Source organism: Brassica napus, chromosome C2, assembly GCF_020379485.1.
Source record: "Brassica napus cultivar Da-Ae chromosome C2, Da-Ae, whole genome shotgun sequence".
Classification (NCBI taxonomy): Eukaryota; Viridiplantae; Streptophyta; class Magnoliopsida; order Brassicales; family Brassicaceae; genus Brassica; species Brassica napus.
This window is the reverse complement of record NC_063445.1, coordinates 23,188,447-23,206,052: the sequence shown is the minus strand read 5'-3', so window position 1 is coordinate 23,206,052 and position 17,606 is coordinate 23,188,447. Positions and strand designations below refer to the sequence as shown.

The 17,606-nt window shown below is 42.7% G+C and overlaps 1 protein-coding gene and 1 non-coding gene across 2 annotated transcripts; both read left to right on the top strand.

Moving 5' to 3' along the window:
• On the top strand, nt 1-1,703 carry LOC106376719 (protein TIFY 11B). Its single transcript, XM_013816837.3, has 4 exons — nt 1-324; nt 581-704; nt 847-1,185; nt 1,315-1,703. Exons 1-4 carry the CDS (start codon nt 171-173, stop codon nt 1,514-1,516), a joined length of 819 nt encoding a protein of 272 aa, XP_013672291.1. The 5' UTR covers nt 1-170; the 3' UTR covers nt 1,517-1,703.
• Nucleotides 1,704-16,996: 15,293 nt separating this feature from the next.
• Nucleotides 16,997-17,103, top strand: LOC125582571. Its single transcript, XR_007320028.1, has one exon. It is a non-coding gene; the product is annotated as a small nucleolar RNA R71 (small nucleolar RNA).
• The last annotated feature ends 503 nt before the right edge of the window (nt 17,104-17,606 follow it).

Genomic DNA, 17,606 nt, shown 5'->3' with positions numbered 1-17,606 from the left:
AATAAACAAATTATTAAAAACACGTTATTTGTTTGACTTAATATTATATTCGCCAAAGCTTAAAGCCACAGAAACATATTGGCATAAATAACTCATTTATCCGCTTGTAAGTTGTACTCTTCGATTTTAACGTGTTGAAACCATTCGAGTTGTTGCAATCTCATCACAGTATGTCGAACGGAAAAGCACCGGAGAAGTCTAGTTTTTCCCTGAGATGTAGTTTGTTCAGCCGCTACTTGAAGGAGAAGGGTAGTTTTGGGAATATTGATATAGGGTTGGCTCGGAAACTCGATCTTGAACTCGCCGGAAAATCCGATCTCAGTGGTATGTCTTTCTCTCCTCCTCTGACGGCCGCCGCCGACAAAGGCCCAGTTTTGTTTTTGTTTCTTTATTCAGTTGCGTAATAGATTTTGGCTTACAAAAGAGGGAAAAGTATATTAAATATTCGTTTTTTTTTGTTTAAATGTAAAATCAGAAAATTTTAACATATTTTAGTTTGAAGATGAACATAGAAATTTTAATTAATCTAATTTTTTCAATCTTCATTTTAAGTAAATTTGGTGTTTTTTTTTGGTTATAGGACAACAAAATGAGATAAAGAAGGCAGACATTTCAGAAACCAGACCCTTCGATTTGTCTCAGAAGGTTTCAGTAGGTGAAGTCTCTACTTCTTCCGGAGGCAATCCCAGATTTGTGGATCTAAGGTACATATATGGGCATGATGTTGTGGTATTAAATAAAAGTCTTGGCTTTATACATTTTGTCGGAAATAAACTAGAGAAGGGTCAAAAGTGTGTATGTATAGATGTGTGGATTTTGAACAATGTACTAATGGTTTGGTTTTAGCGAACCAGCAAGTGTAGTACCGGAACCTGGAAATTCCCAGTTAACCATATTCTTCCGCGGAAAAGTTATGGTTTACGACGAGTTTCCTGAAGACAAAGCAAAGGAGATAATGGAAGCAGCGAGAGAAGCAGCACATCATGTTTCTACTGATTCAAAGAACACTCAGAATCTAGACATGAACGTCAACAACAAAAGCAACGTTGTGATTCCTGATCTGAACGAGCCAAGTACTTCCGGGACCAACAACGATGATCATCAAACAGGACAGCAACATCAAGTCGTGGAACGCATTGCAAGAAGAGCCTCTCTTCATCGTTTCTTTGCTAAACGAAAAGACAGGTAAATTAAACTTGAAGCATAAAACCAACTTAACTATGATTCTATACAAATAATATATGTTTTTGATGCTTCCATATAGTACAAGAACGAAATAACTTACAAGTTTTTGGGTGTGTTTGAATTTTTCAGGGCTGTGGCTAGAGCTCCGTATCAAGTGAATCAAAGTGGTGGTCATCTTCCTCCCAAGCCACAAAAGGTTGGTCCATCGGTAGAGCCAGGACAACCCTCGCGACAGCCTGAGACTCCCTCAAAACCAAAGAGACATAACGATGTGTCGATGGAAGTGGACGGAGAAGGAAGGTGTTCAGAAGATCTCGAACTCAAGCTTTAGTACATATAAAAGGTCATGTTTGGAGTTGAACTTATTTAGGATTCGAAGCCGCATAATAAATGTTTAGATTCTTTGAGGTTGTATTACGTAGTCATACTTTTCTATATATATATATATATATACATACATACATACATACATACATACATACTCGTTTCTAAATATATATGTTTAGTTTGAATTGTCATTTATATTCTTATGCGACGGAAGATAGTGGAATCTATTCCAAAAACATTATAGAACCCATGAAGTCTCGTCTCCAGCTGCTGAAGTGACGGTACAACTTATTGGAATATAGATAGAACACTTGTTGTATGACCACTGGATGTGCATTTCGAAAGCATAAGCTAATTCTATGTAAATCCGTGTGCAAGGCTGGTCCTCAGATTTTAAAGGCAAATAATATTTAGTAAGAACTTTGAAAAAAATTTAAACAATTTGGCAGTTATGTCTTTTATATATATATATATATATATATATATATATATTCCCTTAAAATTGGGAGTCCAGAACCAATGTTTTACTTTGCTACCAGGACCGGCTCTACTATGTGAGCTGAGCAATTTGCTTTCTTTCTTGCTCTATTGCAAAGAACATACTTGAGAGCTAGTGTCTAACGAATTCAAGCAAAGCTCTTATGTGATAGTACCAGGACAACGATTCTGAGAGATCTCTCGTTCGACAACGGTATGGCGATGGCGGATCCGCCGGATTTACCTCTATCTCCGACGATTAGAGGTGTTTCTACGGAGGAAGCGCAAGTTTCGGATTGGGTTACGATGTCTGGGTTGGGATCTACTGGGATTTCAACTCCGACGAAGGATGTGGATACGAAGGATGTGGATACGAAGAAAAGCGATCAGGAGCAGATTCTTCCGATCAAACCTAAAGGATCGTGGGTAGGCGCAGTTCAAGGTCGAAAGGTTCTGAAGAAGTATGACGTTGAGATCGAAATGAAGGATGAGGTTGGATCGATAACGGTTCCGGAGGAGATAACGAAGGATGTAGCTCTTTTTTGGGATGATTTTTCTGATTGGCAAATTTCTGGATGAGGCTCCACACATAGCTAAGGTACACGCGATTGTGAACAAGATTTGGAACTTGAATGATAAGGCTCAGAGGGTAGAAGTCTTTGAGGTGAACTCTACGACGATGAAGTTCAGAATCTTGAATCAGGCGGATAAAAACAGAATTCTAAGAAGGGGGATGTGGAATCTAGCTGGAATTCTGGTGGTCATGACGAAATGGTCGCCGGTAGTAGAGAAGGATAAGCCTCCAACACAATCGATACCAATGTGGGTTCATGTCAAAAGAGTTCCTTTGACAATGTTCTCGTGGCAAGGGTTAAGCTACCTAACAAGTCCATTGGGAGTTCCACGGAGATTGCACCCGGAAACAGCTCAATGCTTAAACTTGGAAGAGGCGAAGGTGTTCGTTAATGTGGATTTGACGAAGGATCTACTTAAGCAGCTGAACTTCAATATCCAAGGAGAGGTGGTCTTGGTGGAATACAACTACCCGAGGCTACCAAAGAAATGTGTGAAATGTGAGAAGTGGGGTCACAATGGGAAAATCTGTCCTATGGGAAAAGAAGAGATACAAGAAAATCAGAATGAAGTGGAAGATGGAGAAATAAGAGTAGGGGAAGAGGATGTAGATAAGGAAGCTTTGTGTACGGGGGATAAGGTTCAGGAGAGTAACACAAATGAAGAACGGGTTTTGGAAACAAATGATAAGGTGGAAAGGACGATAGAGCAGGGTAAAGAAGAAAAGGGTAGTGAAAACAAGTCATCAGGGAAAGAGAAAACTCCTGAAGAAAAGAAGACAGAACAAACTGAAGAATGGGCTGATGTTTCTCCAGGGAAAGCAAGTCGGCCTCATAGAGATTTGGATTTTGAGCAGGTATCTATACTTACTAAATTCAGATTCTTTGTTTTATCTCCGGATGAGGAAGAAAATCTTGAGGAAAAGAAAGAGGAAGATGAATCTTCTGAGGAAAATGAGGATGAGTTGATTGTTACTCGTCAATGCTTGCCTCGGGATTCCAAGTTAAACCACAGATATCTGAGAGGAGGTCAGAAAGTTCAGGATGCATGTCCGAGCTATCTGAATAGAAAGAAACCCCGACGTAATTAATATGTCAGGTTTTTTCTGGAACATGAGAGGCTTTAACAAGCAGTCTAAACATATGATTGTGAAGGATTGGATTAGGAGAAGTGATTTTCAGTTTGGTTGCTTAATTGAAACTAGAGTAAAGGAGGGTAGAATGAAAAGGATTTTGGCAAAGGTGGTTCCGGGATGGTCTTATGTGGCGAACTATGAGTATCATAGATTGGGGAGGTTGTGGATAGTATGGAGTTCGAGAGTGAGGGTTACCCCCTGCTTTCAGAGTGCTCAGTTGGTAACTTGTTCAATTCTTATGTAAGGGATTGGAGTGGAATTTTTTTGTTCTTTCGTTTATGGCTTGAATCTGGCTGAGGAGAGAAGAGAACTATGGCAGGATCTTAAGGATCATCAGGACTCTCCTATCATTAGGAAAGCTCTGTGGATTACAATGGGAGACTTCAATGAGATCTTGGATGGTACAGAGCATTCAGTGGATGCTTCTCTCGATTCTCTAGGGATGAGAGAGTTTCAGGAAACTGTGGAGAATTGCTTGTTGGTGGATATGTCTTTTCAGTGTCCCAAATTTACCTGGAGTAACAAGAGGGATAATGGAGTTAGCTGTAAAAAGTTAGATAGAACTCTTATAAATGAAGCTTGGGTGAGATGTTTTCCTCAGTCGTACTGTGTGTTTGAAGCGGGTGGTTGTTCTGACCATCAAAGATGTAGGTTTGTGGTTAAGGAGGAGGAAATGAAGCCACAAAAGCCTTTTAAATTTGTTAATGCTTTGGTCGATTCGCCTGAGTTTCTTCGGCTTGTGGAAAGCGTTTGGTCGGAGACAGAGCCTCTCTTTATCTCTACGTCTGCTTTATTCAGATTATCTAAGAAACTCAAGGCATTAAAACCTCATCTGAGAAATCTAAGTAAAGAAAAGTTTGGTGATATTTTTAAGAAGACAAACAAAGCTTACAAGAATCTTTGTATGACTCAAACAACAACATTGGAAGATCCTGGTCAAAGTAATATGGAGGCTGAATTGATAGCTTATGATAGATGGGTGTTCCTATCAAGAATCGAGGAGAAGGTTCTAAGTCAGAGAGCAAAAGTGCATTGGCTAGATGTTGGTGATGGGAATAACAAGAGTTTTCACAGAGCTGCGAAAGTTAGAGAAATCATGAATTCTATCCGAGAGATTAAAAGAGCTGATGGTTCTACTGCAGATACTCAAGAGGAAATTAAGAAGGAAGCCGTTGATCATTTTCAAAGTTTTTTGACGTATATTCCTGATGATTTTGAAGGAGTGGAAATTGAGGAACTGGAGTCTTTATTGGATTATGAATGCTCCGAAGTGGATATGAGTATGTTGATTAGTGCTGTATCTATTGAGGAAGTGAAGAAGGTTCTATTCTCAATGGCTGCAGACAAATCTCCGGGCCCTGACGGTTATACCACGGAGTTCTTCAAGACTACTTGGCATATTACCGGAAAAGATCTAGTTACAGCAGTGCAATCTTTTTTGATAAGGGCTTCCTTCCCAAGGGTATCAACTCCACCATTTTGGCCTTAATTCCAAAGAAGAATGACGCGATCACCATGAAAGACTACCGTCCTATATCTTGCTGTAATGTCATCTATAAAGTAATCTCGAAACTGTTAGCTAATCGGATGAAAAAGCTGCTCCCTGTTTATTTCTCTGAACCAGTCAGCCTTTGTAAAGGATCGCTTACTAATGGAAAATGTCCTTCTAGCTTCTAAACTAGTGAAGAGCTATCACAATGATTCAGTTACAGAAAGGTATGTGGTCAAGATTGATATATCAAAAGCCTTCGACTCGGTGCAGTGGTCTTTTTTATTAACAGTGCTGGCTGCTATGAACTTCCCGGAAAAGTTTATTATCTGGATCAAGAAGTGTATTGAGATGGCGTCTTTCTCCATTCAGATAAACGGAGAGCTTGCAGGATACTTTAACAGTAATAGGGGATTGCGTCAGGGATGCTCTTTGTCTCCCTATCTTTTTGTTATTTGTATGCAGACGCTTTCAAAACTATTGGATAAAGCTGCTCTAGAGAAAAGAATTGGCTTTCATTCGTACTGCAAAGATCTCAGTTTGACCCATTTTTGTTTTGCGGATGATGTATTAGTTTTTTCAGATGGGAGGAAGCAGTCTATTGAGGGTATCTTGGCAGTTTTCAGGCGATTTGCGAGGATGTCTGGACTTAACATTAGTCTTGAGAAGTCAACCTTGTTTCTGGCTGGTGTGAAAGCAGAAGACAATGTGGCTATCTTGGATCAATTCCCTTTTGAAGCTGGTACCTTACCAGTGAGATACCTTGGTCTCCCCCTCTTGACCAAGAAAATGACAGTTCAAGATTACAGTAGGCTTATATCTCAAATTAGAGCATGAATTTCTTCTTGGACGGCGAGTGATATTAGGAGTTTTCAAGGCTCCTAAGACAAATGGTGTAGTATAAATGATTGTCGAACCAATTCTAAGGGATTTCAAGCACTGAGAATGCAAGTACTTACTTAATCTAAGTGCAACCGATGATTTTAAAGGTTTTCTAAACTAACGATTATTACTAATGCAGTTTCAGAATAATAAAAACGGTAAATGAGTTGACTTTCTTAACTAAGGAAATGAGAACTCATGGGCATAGGAATTAGACCTTGGGTGATCAAGTTTCGAACTGAGGATGGCAAACGAACAATCAAACTATCAACCTTAAGCTTAGACACGATTCTAAACAAACTCTATGTCTAGATGAATGTTCATTTACTAACACATTTCAAACAACAAATGTCTTCGGTTGAATAATATGGAAGCAATCATTACTAACAGGTCTAAGGCTATCTTAGCACTTCTAACAACAAATGTCTTTGGCAAAATATGCTAAAAGCTTAGAAGAGTTGTTTCATGCATTTCATCGAACACCTTTTGGGTGGAAAATGCCTAAAGATCAACTTTTGAGAAGCTAACTCACAAGATGCATTGTGATTACTCTACTAGCAAGGTTTTGGAATGATCTACTCTAAAACATCCTAGCTCTAACCTAATCACCCTTAATCTTCCAAACCCATGAATTCAAATGGTAATTACTCACTACTCTTCATGATTCCTCTTAAACCCATTTTGGATTTCAGATTAATCATACAGAGGGATACAACAAAGAATTGGAAAACATAGAATTGCAAATACTAGATGAACAAAGATGATTCAAGAGATGAACTTTCCAAAGGTTTTTTCTTAGAACAAAGATATTCTGTCTGGTGGCTGCCAAAAGTACTTAATTCATAGGTTTTCAGAAGTAAAAACGTGCATAATGAAATGACCAAAAGGCCCTTGAGTAGAAATGAATTCGAGCAAACAGAAGGCGCACAGCGACCTGCAGTAGTCGCTCCGGGAGGTCACTCCAGGCTTCGGGAGCGACCTGGAGGGGTCGCTGCGGGACGTCGCTCTGGGTCACTCTTCGCGAGCGACCTCGCTGTGTCGCTCCGATCATGTCGCTCCGGGTGATGGAGACGCGAGCGACATCAGGGTGTCGCTCTGCCCAAGTCGCTCTGAAAGGGTGTCACAGCGACTTCACGGTGTTGCTCCGGTGAGGTCGCTCCCATGCACTGCTCGTCCAATGATCACCTTTATCACCTCTTTTGAGCTCCAAATCCACCCAAATGTCTTCAAGAACTCCATGTGGTACTCCAATACCTGATAAGGACTCATTTATGCAAAATGCAACCTAAACATGGCTAAATCCTAGTCTATATGATCAAAATGCACATGGGTGAATGGATAAGACAATGGAAATATGCAAGATGAGAGAGGTTTGAAGGTGGGAGCTCATAGCCAAAAGAAACACAACTAGCACTCGATTCAACATCTAATCTAACATGAGCACACTCTCTTATTACACTCTAGCTTTTCTAGGCCTATCTCAACTCCTTTTGCCCTTATACTCATCATCAAGCATCCACACATTCAAATCAACCAACTCTCACATTCATTAAGCATAAAACATCAAGTGAATTTTTGCAAATGGTCAATTGGTCCAAATCATTTGGTTGAGCAAGGAAAGACTTTTATTCAAGTGGGTCAAGAGGTTCAAAATCCATGATCTTTTTAAGTGGTTTACTCTCAAAACGAGTAGCCTTGACATTGCACATAATATATCTAAGAAATGGATCAACTCATGCATACAATGCTCAATCTCCATTATTCTACCATTTTCCCAAACATACAAGTTACACAATCACTTCATAATGTCAAACCCAACTCCCATCTCTCACCAAAAGATCCCAATAACACTTTGCACATAAAACTCTTTTTCTTTGAAATCTATAAAGGATTTTCTTAACTTCTAAACAAATCTTAGCTCTAAACAACTTTGCTAGCCATCTTCTTTTTTTTTTTTTTTTTTTTTTTTTTTTGTTTGGGGGCCAAGACTTTTCACAAATTGAGCTAGAAGTTTCTCTACTTATCCCATAAAGACTAGTCAATTAAACACAAGAGTTCACTCTTTTCCTTCAACTTTCCCATACTCCCAAATCAAACTTCACAACACTCACCCCCATCCTATGGCTAGACAATAATGTGCCTAATCTAGCAAGAATGAAGATCAAGCATTGTCGTTCCCGATACTCTCAACATTATGTGCATGTAAGACTTTCCGAAAAAGGCCTCACTCATCAATCAATGAAGGCTTAAACAGAGGAAGGGATTTTGGGGAGAGGTCTACCACTAGAGGTTGTCAAAAAGATTGGCATAAAGGATGTGACAACTCAAGTGTGTATATCCATGATTCAGTACACAAGGGACCATGAGCAAGATGCATTAAGTTCGTTCAGTTCAAATAAGGTTGTAGTTGGCTTCAAAGACTGAGTTTCAGCAATCAACAAGTTTCAGGAAGAGTTTTCAAGGCTCGAAGCATACAAGTCCTTTTGAGAGGTGCATAAGCTACTCAGGTGCAAAGTAGTGTTCTTTACAAGGCATTTAAAATCATTGCTCCCAATGCAAGTGAATGCAACCTATATGCTCTAGACTCTCCTAGAAATGCAAATGATGCAAACTAAATGATTTTTTTTTATATGCAAATAGATATGCAATGCATGACTCAATGAAACAACATCAAAGCAAACATGATCAAATACTTGGTACCTCCCCCAAACTTAAATGACACAGTCTCTGTGTTGTCAAGGAGAGGGAGATACCCAAAAAGAGAAAACTAATATGCAAAAACGAAATGGTATATACAGGGGAAAGTAGAGAAGTACCTTCAAGGATAGTAAGTGGGGGCAGATGCCCCAGCATCATCGTCGTCCGGTGGGAACGTGGTGTAGTAACCTCCATGTCCTGAGCTGTAGTCTCCATACCATTGTTGGCTCTGAACTTCTTCAATCTCAGCTTCACTTTCTGAAGAGGCTAGGGATGGAGACTTGTTTCCAGAGGCGGAAGGCTGAGTGGGTGGGTTCCTCCATTGTCGCTGGAGCTGTCTATCAGTGAGTGGGAAACCAAGATCAGTGGGCTGAGGTGGGGGCTGGGGGTCTGATGTGTTCGCGAAGGCGAAGTCCGCTGAGCTACATCCAGCTATTCCTCCTCTGGTCAAAACATCGGCCACCTTCTTCATGAACTTGGCTGAAGTCTTTGCTTGCTTCTTCACCGTCTTGCTCAGCGCCTTGCACTTGTCCTTCAGCTTTTCGATTGTTTGTCTTGTGCCTTGTTCCATCGCTGAAGTCGGCTAATGTGGTCATGAGCATCACGAAGCGCACCAGGGGGAAGGACTCCATCATGTGGCTTGAAGTAGTAGCGTGGAGGTCCATAGATGGGTACAGATTCTTCCCTAGGAGGTTCTGTGAAGTCGTGTCTCGTCGGAACACTCCTTTTCCTTGGTGCAGCAATGGGACCGAGAGACCCGTGTTCTCCAAGAAAGTCTTCTTGGGATAAGTTGAAGCTGATAGCTCCAGGTCTCTCTAAGCTCGTCAGTCTCTGGTTTGGAAGAACCACTTCGACCGGCTTGCCCTGCAAGTAGTAGTGGTAGACGTAGTCCTTCCCATACATCCCACTGAAATAGGTGGCAATCCTCAAGTAAGTGCCATCGATGAACTTAGGCCCTGCTGCGTCCTTTCCCAAGGGAACATTCAGAAATTGGAGCAGTGGTGTGATCATCCCGCCTATCCCAACCTTTGGTTGCGAATCAGTTGTGTACCATGCCCAGTCTCTGTAGTGCTCGAGACGATTCACGAAGAAGCTGACCATCCCGAAGGAAGCATAGATGTCGTTGCTTGGAAGGGGCAACGTTCCAGGTGGGGCGTAGGGGCGGATAGCCGGGCAGAGCAGTCGCATGTCTTCCTCGGTGACACTACCAGCTTGCTTCCGTGGGTAGAATGCATGGACGAGCATCCTATGGAGGTAGCGTACAGACGGGTGCCGGATATGTGAGTTCTTGTCAGCCCCGGTAGAGTGCTTGTTTCCAGTGATTAACTTCCAAAGCTGAGTGGGGAGGTTTTCACACTTGGGAAGGGAGTAGTCTGCCAAGTCTTGGAAACCCATGACTCTCCCAATGTCTTTGAAGTTCATGTTGTACTCTCTCCCATTGACCTTGAACTTTATTTTGCCCCATCCTTGCCTCACGTGCGGATCGTCATGGTAAGTGACCTCAAGGGAAGACAAGAACTGACAGGAGACATCCCGGTAGGCGGGGTAGGCCATGGTGAGGAGTTTGGGCATCTTCAGGTGCCCCAGCATTGCCTCAATATCAGAATCGAGACCCACCTCCTTCAGCAAATCAAGGTCAGCGAATCTGGTCGGAGTCCAAGTTACCCCATTCAGAAAATGGTGATATAGCTCTTCCTCAGATGGAGTTTTCGCCCTGTCTCTATCCTCAGCAACCTCTTTCCCCTTGGACATCTTGGCCCTCTTTGTAGGAGCCTGCTCATCTGCACTTTCATCGCCACTCTCCTCATCTGTGGCAACTGCTATACTCTTTCCTGCCCTCTTCTCTTGCTCCTTTGCCTTCTTTGCAGCCACGGTTTTCTGTCGAGAAGTCCTTTGTGTCCCAGAACCAGCTCGTTCCGAGGCTAAAGCCTTTCCTCTCAACGAAGACTCTTGACTTTCAGGTTCTTGCCTCTCAGCATCCGACTTTCCCTTAGTTTTCCTAACCATTGTACCTGAGAAATACAAAACTTGGAAAGGGATAAGTCGATTGACTTTGCAAATGTAAACTTCAAGAAGCAACGTAAAGAATCACAATTCTCAATCTTTTCATCATGTGAAAATTACAAGACAAGTAAAATTCAATAATCAAAGTAATTCTAGAATGAGAGGGTTCTCTAATCAAACCTTTCAACACCTTAACATACTAACTCACCCACTAACACACTCAATTAGGATCAATTTCGAAAAGCCCCAAATCCATGAACCCTAATTTTGCCAAAGTTCAAATTAAGCTCAATTCCACCATCAATTCAACAACCCAACTTGATATATAAGCTTTTCCTAGTCTATTTTACCACAATCAAGCAAGAAAATGACCAAATTTCGATTTTCAAATTCTAGGGTTCATGGACCTACGAATTTGAATTAAAAACACAATACCTTGCTTTGGATGGAAGGAAATGGGGAATGGGTGGTGAGGAATAGACTGTTGGGGCGAAAGCTTAGATTTAGAAACAAGAACTAGGAGATTTGGGTGAGAATTGAGAAAGTTAGGAGATTTTTGGTGTGGATTTGTTTGAGAGAGTATGAGTGTTTGTGAGAGGAAAGGAGAGCGAAAGAGATGAAGGTCGTGGGTATGGGTAGGTCTAGGGTCGTCCGGTTAGGTTTAGGGCTGGTTAACTCGAATTAAACCGGACAAAATCGAAGAGGGACTTACCTGGACCGGCTCGGGAGCGACCTGGAGTGGTCGCTCTGATAGGTCGCTCCGTGTCGCAGTAAAGGCGAGCGACCTCACGTGGTCGCTGCGTCACGTCGCTCCCAGCGACAGAAAACGCGAGCGACCTCACGTGGTCGCTGCGAGACGTCGCTCCGAGAGCGATTCTCGAGCCTCGGAGACAGAAAACGTGAGCGACTTAGCAGAGTCGCTCTGATCACGTCGCTCCCAGCGACAGGAAACGCGAGTGACCTCACGTGGTCTCTGCGAGACGTCGCTCCGAGAGTGATTCTCGAGCTCCGGACACCGAAAACACGAGCGACTTGGACCAGTCGCTCTGATCACGTCGCTCCCAGCTGGAGCGACCTCGTGGCGTCGCTGCGGAACCTCACTCCCACGCTCGATTCTTTGCCTTGACCGGATCGATGAACCACCTGAACACTACTTCAACACTTTCCCTTCTCTTTTTTTTATAGAAATATGTTGAAAATGAAAATACCAATGCAATATGTACAAGGATACGCATGGGACCTCCTCCCAAGTGAGCTTGTTTTAAGTCTCTAGCTTGAATTTGCCTCCTTTTGGATTAGGCTGGGGTAAGATCAGGCAGTGGAGTTGAAACTCCATCTTCCTCAGGTGCATCAGCCATGTAGAGCTTAACCCTTTGCCCATTGACTGTGAAGTCTCTTCCATCAGTACTCCACAAAACTATTGCTCCATATGGCTTACCCTCTTTGATCTTGAAAGGGCCGGACCATCTTGACTTAAGCTTTCCTGGAAACAACTTCAGTCTTGAGTTGTAGAGAAGAACTTGATCTCCTTCTTTAAACTCTCTCTTTAGGATATTCTTGTCATGGAAAGATTTAGTCTTCTCCTTGTAGATCCTTGAGTTTTCGAAGGCATCCATTCTTATCTCATCAAGCTCATGTAGCTGAAAAAGCCTTTTCTCCTTGGCACTCTTGATGTCAAAGTTCAGCAACTTTACTGCCCAAAGTGCCTTGTACTCAAGCTCCACTGGTAGATGGCAAGCTTTCCCGTACAATAGGTTGAAAGGTGTGGTCCCCAGAGGTGTCTTGTAAGCTGTCCTGTAAGCCCAAAGCGCATCATCAAGCTTAACTGACCAATCCTTCCTTGTAATCCCCACAATCTTCTCCAGAATGGACTTGATCTCTCTGTTAGAAATCTCAACTTGACCACTTGTTTGAGGATGGTAAGGAGTTGCAACCTTGTGCTTAACACCGTTCTTCCTGAGAAGTCCCTCAAGCAGTTTGTTGATGAAATGAGACCCTCCATCACTGATTACAACTCTTGGAACTCCGAACCTTGGAAAGATGGTGCTCTTGAACATCTTGATTACCACTCTTGCATCATTGGTGGGACTTGCAATAGCTTCCACCCATTTTGAGACATAATCAACAGCTACCAGGATGTACTTGTTGCCATGTGATGATGGAAATGGCCCCATGAAGTCAATACCCCACACATCAAACACTTCAACTTCAAGGATTGGATTCTGAGGCATCTCATTCCTCTTGGTGATGTTTCCCCTCCTTTGGCATGAATCACACCTTGAAACAAAGTCTTGTGTGTCCTTGAACATGTGTGGCCACCAGAATCCAGCTTGTAACACCTTAGCAACAGTCTTGAAGGTAGCAAAGTGGCCTCCATAAGATGATCCATGACACTGTGTAAGGATCCCATCAATCTCCTCATTAGCAACCACTCTCCTATAAAGTTGATCTTTGCAGAGAATGTAGAGGTAGGGCTCATCCCAGTAGTATCTCTTCACATCCTTGTAGAACTTCTTCTTGGCATAACCCACAAGATTCAAAGGCTCTTTTCCTGTGGCTAGGTAATTCACCAAATCAGCATACCAAGGTTCTTTCTCTTCTGTTGCCTTGACTTCTTCAAGCTTCCTTCCAGTCTCACAAACTGCTATCACTGCTCCAATAGCCATGATCTGTTCCTCAGGGAGTCCTTCATCAATGGGAATGCCACACTCCACTCTCAGCCTGGACAAGTGATCAGCTACACCATTCTCAACTCCTGGCTTGTCCTTGATCTCTAAATCAAACTCTTGCAGCAAAAGAATCCATCTCAAGAGCCTGGGCTTTGCATCCTTCTTCGCCAAAAGGTGTCTCAACGCAGCATGATCTGTGTAGACAATGACTTTAGATCCCACCAAGTAGCTTCTGAACTTCTCAAAGGCAAAGACAATGGCTAGCATCTCCTTCTCTGTTGTGGCATATCTCATCTGAGCATCATTCAGGGTTTGGCTCGCGTAGTAGATCACATGGGTCTTGCCATCTTTCTTCTGCCCCAAAACAGCTCCCACAGCATAATCACTAGCATCACACATGATCTCAAAGGGGAGATCCCAATTAGGTGGCTGGACAATTGGAGCACTGATGAGTTCACCTTTCAGCTTCTTGAAGGCTTCTAGACACTCCACATCAAAGCTGAAGGTGGCTTCTTTGCACAGCAGCCTGGTCAATGGTCTAGTGATCATGGAGAAGTCCTTTATGAATCTCCTGTAAAACCCAGCATGACCAAGAAAACTTCGGATGTCTTTCACTGTCTTTGGTGGGGGCAAACCAACCATAACATCGATTTTGGCCTTATCCACCTCAATCCCCTTCTCTGAAATCTTGTGCCCCAGCACAATCCCTTCTTTGACCATGAAGTGACACTTCTCCCAGTTCAGCACAAGGTTGGTGTCTTCACATCTCTGTAGGACCCTGCACAAATTTGACAAACAAGCAGAAAACGAAGATCCATAGACAGAGAAATCATCCATGAACACCTCCACAACATCCTCAATCAGATCAGAAAAGATCGACATCATGCACCTTTGAAAGGTGGCTGGAGCATTACATAGACCAAATGGCATTCTTCGATATGCGAAGGTACCATAAGGACATGTGAATGTTGTTTTCTCCTGATCATTGGGATGTATGGGGATCTGGAAGAATCCTGAATATCCATCAAGAAAACAATAGAATGGATGATTTGCAAGTCTCTCAAGCATCTGATCAATAAATGGAAGTGGAAAATGATCCTTTCTAGATGCAGAGTTCAGTTTGCGGTAATCAATACACATCCTATGCCCAGTGACTGTTCTTGTTGGTATCAATTCATCCTTGTCATTTTTAATCACAGTTATACCACCCTTTTTTGGCACAACATGCACAGGAGATACCCATTTAGAATCTGAGATAGGGTAGATAACACCAGCATCTAAGAGTTTAAGAATCTCTTTCTTTACAACATCCTTCAGGTTAGGATTTAACCTTCTTTGATGCTCGATAGAAGTCATTGATTCATCCTCATGATGTATCCTATGCATACACAAAGAGGGCGATATTCCCTTGATGTCATCAAGTGAGTAACCTATTGCTTTTCTAAATATTTTAAGTGTTTTCAAAAGTTCAGATAGCTCAGTTTCAGTAAGTTCACTACTCACAATGACTGGATAAGTTCCATTAGGACCAAGAAATGCATACCTTACACCATTAGGGAGAGGTTTAAGCTCGCTCCAGTCGTTTTGCTGGGTGTCCCCTTGTTGAATGACCGAGGCTTCCTGATGGACAATTTGAGGCAGCTCCTCATACTGATCCTTACTACCAAATCCTCTATGTGAATCCAACATCATCCCATAGGCAGCACTCTCCAGGTTCTGAATCACTTCAGCTGGCCTCTCTATCGTCAAAGCATGATGTAGAGGGTCTTCTATGGACAATTCTTCAAGGAGCTCATCAGCAAGGGCATCCATTTCTTCAATGTAGAAAACTTGCCCTTGAACTGTTGGTTTCTTCATTACCTCCTTGATGTCAAAGTGAAGAACATGCCCTTTACCCAAGTGGAGATCAATCTTGCACTCTTTCACATTAACAATTGCTCCTGCTGTAGCTAAGAAAGGCCTTCCAAGGATTAAAGGATCTGCAACTTCCTCACCCATCTCAAGCACCACAAACTCTGTAGGGATCTCATATTTTCCAACCATAACGGGAGGTCCTCTAAGATACCCACCGGGTACTTCACTGAACGATCAGCCAATACCAGAGACAGTCTACACTTCTTGTACTGAGTGAAACCAAGCTTCTTAGCAACAGATAAAGACATCAAGCTGACACTAGCTCCCAAATCGCAGAGACATCTATCAAATATCATAGGTCCAAGAGCACAAGGTAATGTGAAGCATCCTGGATCTTCTAGCTTCTTTGGAACAACAAGCCTCTGGATGATGGCACTGCACTCATGAGTGAGAATCATCATGCCCTCCATCTCCTTCTTCTTTGCAGCTACAACATCTTTCAGGAACTTGCTATATTGAGGAATTAGCATGAAAGCATCAATGATGGGCATTGTGACTTGAACTTCACTCATTTGCTTCTCAAATAGAGCTTTGTACTTCTCTAGCAGCTGCCTCTTGAATCTACCAGGGAATGGTAGTTTGGGTTCATAGGGAGGAGGAACAAAAGAATTCTCACTTGCTGGAGCAACAACTTCACCATCTTTCACTGTTTTCTTCTCTTCCCCAACCTTTCCTTTACCTTTCGCTTCCACAATCTTCTCCAAGATTTCATCATTGATTTTCTCATCAACAATCACCACTTCATCATCTATGTTGATGGCAACCCCCTCACCTTGTTTCTCAGCATCCTTGGTGAGAGCTTTCTGAGGTAACTCCTTACCACTCCTGAGGGTGATAGCTTTCATGGTCTCCTTGGGGTTTTGCTCAGATTTTCCAGGTAAAGAACTTTGTTGGCGATTTTGTTGAGTGTTCATGGCAGCAAACTGGTTCTCCAAGGTTCTGAACTTGTTGTTGAGCTCATTGTAGCTTCCATCAATCTTTGCGTGAAGGTTTTTCAACTCATAGCCAACATGCTTCTCACTTCTTGTCTGAGACTCCAAGATTTGTTTTAGTAGGGCATCAGTGCTGCTGACTGGAGTAGTAGAGGTAGAAGTAGTAGGTTGTTGTTGGGTAGGTTGTTGTCCTTTGTTGTTGAAACCAGAAGGAGGGTTTTGTTGAGGCTGATAGCTGCCTTGCTGGTTGTTCCGAGGCTGATAACCACTCTGTTGGTTGTTGGGGTAAGATCTCTGTTGGTAGTTGTTGTACTGAAAGTTTGGCTCTTTCTTGTACCAGCTACCATTGTTGTTGATGAAGCACAGCTCTTCTTGCCCTTCCAAACCATCAACTTCCTGGACAACAGGTGTGGCTTCTTTGTTTGGGTTACCAACAAAGTGCAGCTGCTCCTGGGTGGCCTTATCAGCAATGAGAATATCAATCTTATCCTGGAGAGCCTTTAACTCCCTCCTCGACTGCTTGTCATCTGTTCGACTGCCTCTGTCGTGGTCTCCACTGTAGACTGAATCACTCTTTACCATGTTGTCAACCAGTTCTTCTGCATCTTCCTCAGTTCTCCCCAAGAAGAACCCATTGCTAGCTGTATCCAGTCTGGCCCTGTACTTAGGAAGAGCACCACGGTAGAATGTGCTCAGCAAGCTCTCCTTAGAGAAACCATGGTGTGGGCATTGAGCTTGGTAGCCCTTGAATCTCTCCCAGGCTTCACTGAAGCCTTCCAAGCCTTTCTGTTGAAAACTGGAGATCTCATTTCTCAGCTTAGCAGTTCTTGAAGTAGAGAAGAACTTCTCCAAGAAAGCTTTCTTGCAGTCATCCCAAGTGGTGATTGAGTCACTTGGTAGAGACTTCTCCCACTGTCGTGCCTTATCCCCCAGAGAGAAAGGGAATAACTTCAGCTTTAAGGCATCCTCAGACACACCATTGGTTTTTGACAACCCACAGTAGCTGTCGAACCTGTCCAAGTGATCAAATGGGTCCTCTAGAGCCAAGCCATGATACTTGTTGTTCTCGATCACGTTGAGGAGTCCTGATTTGATCTCAAAGTTGTTGGCTGCTACAGCTGGTGCTCGGATTCCCAATCTATGACCATGAATGTTGGGGCGGTCATAAGTGCCAATGGGTCGAGCTGCTCGCTGTTGGTTTTGTGGAACGTTGTTGGCATCATTTTGAGGTATGTCTCCCATATCAGTATCCAATCTCTGCAAGTGAGACTGTTGCTCTTCTTCTCTTCTCTTTCTAGCACACTCTCTCTCTAAAGCTCTGA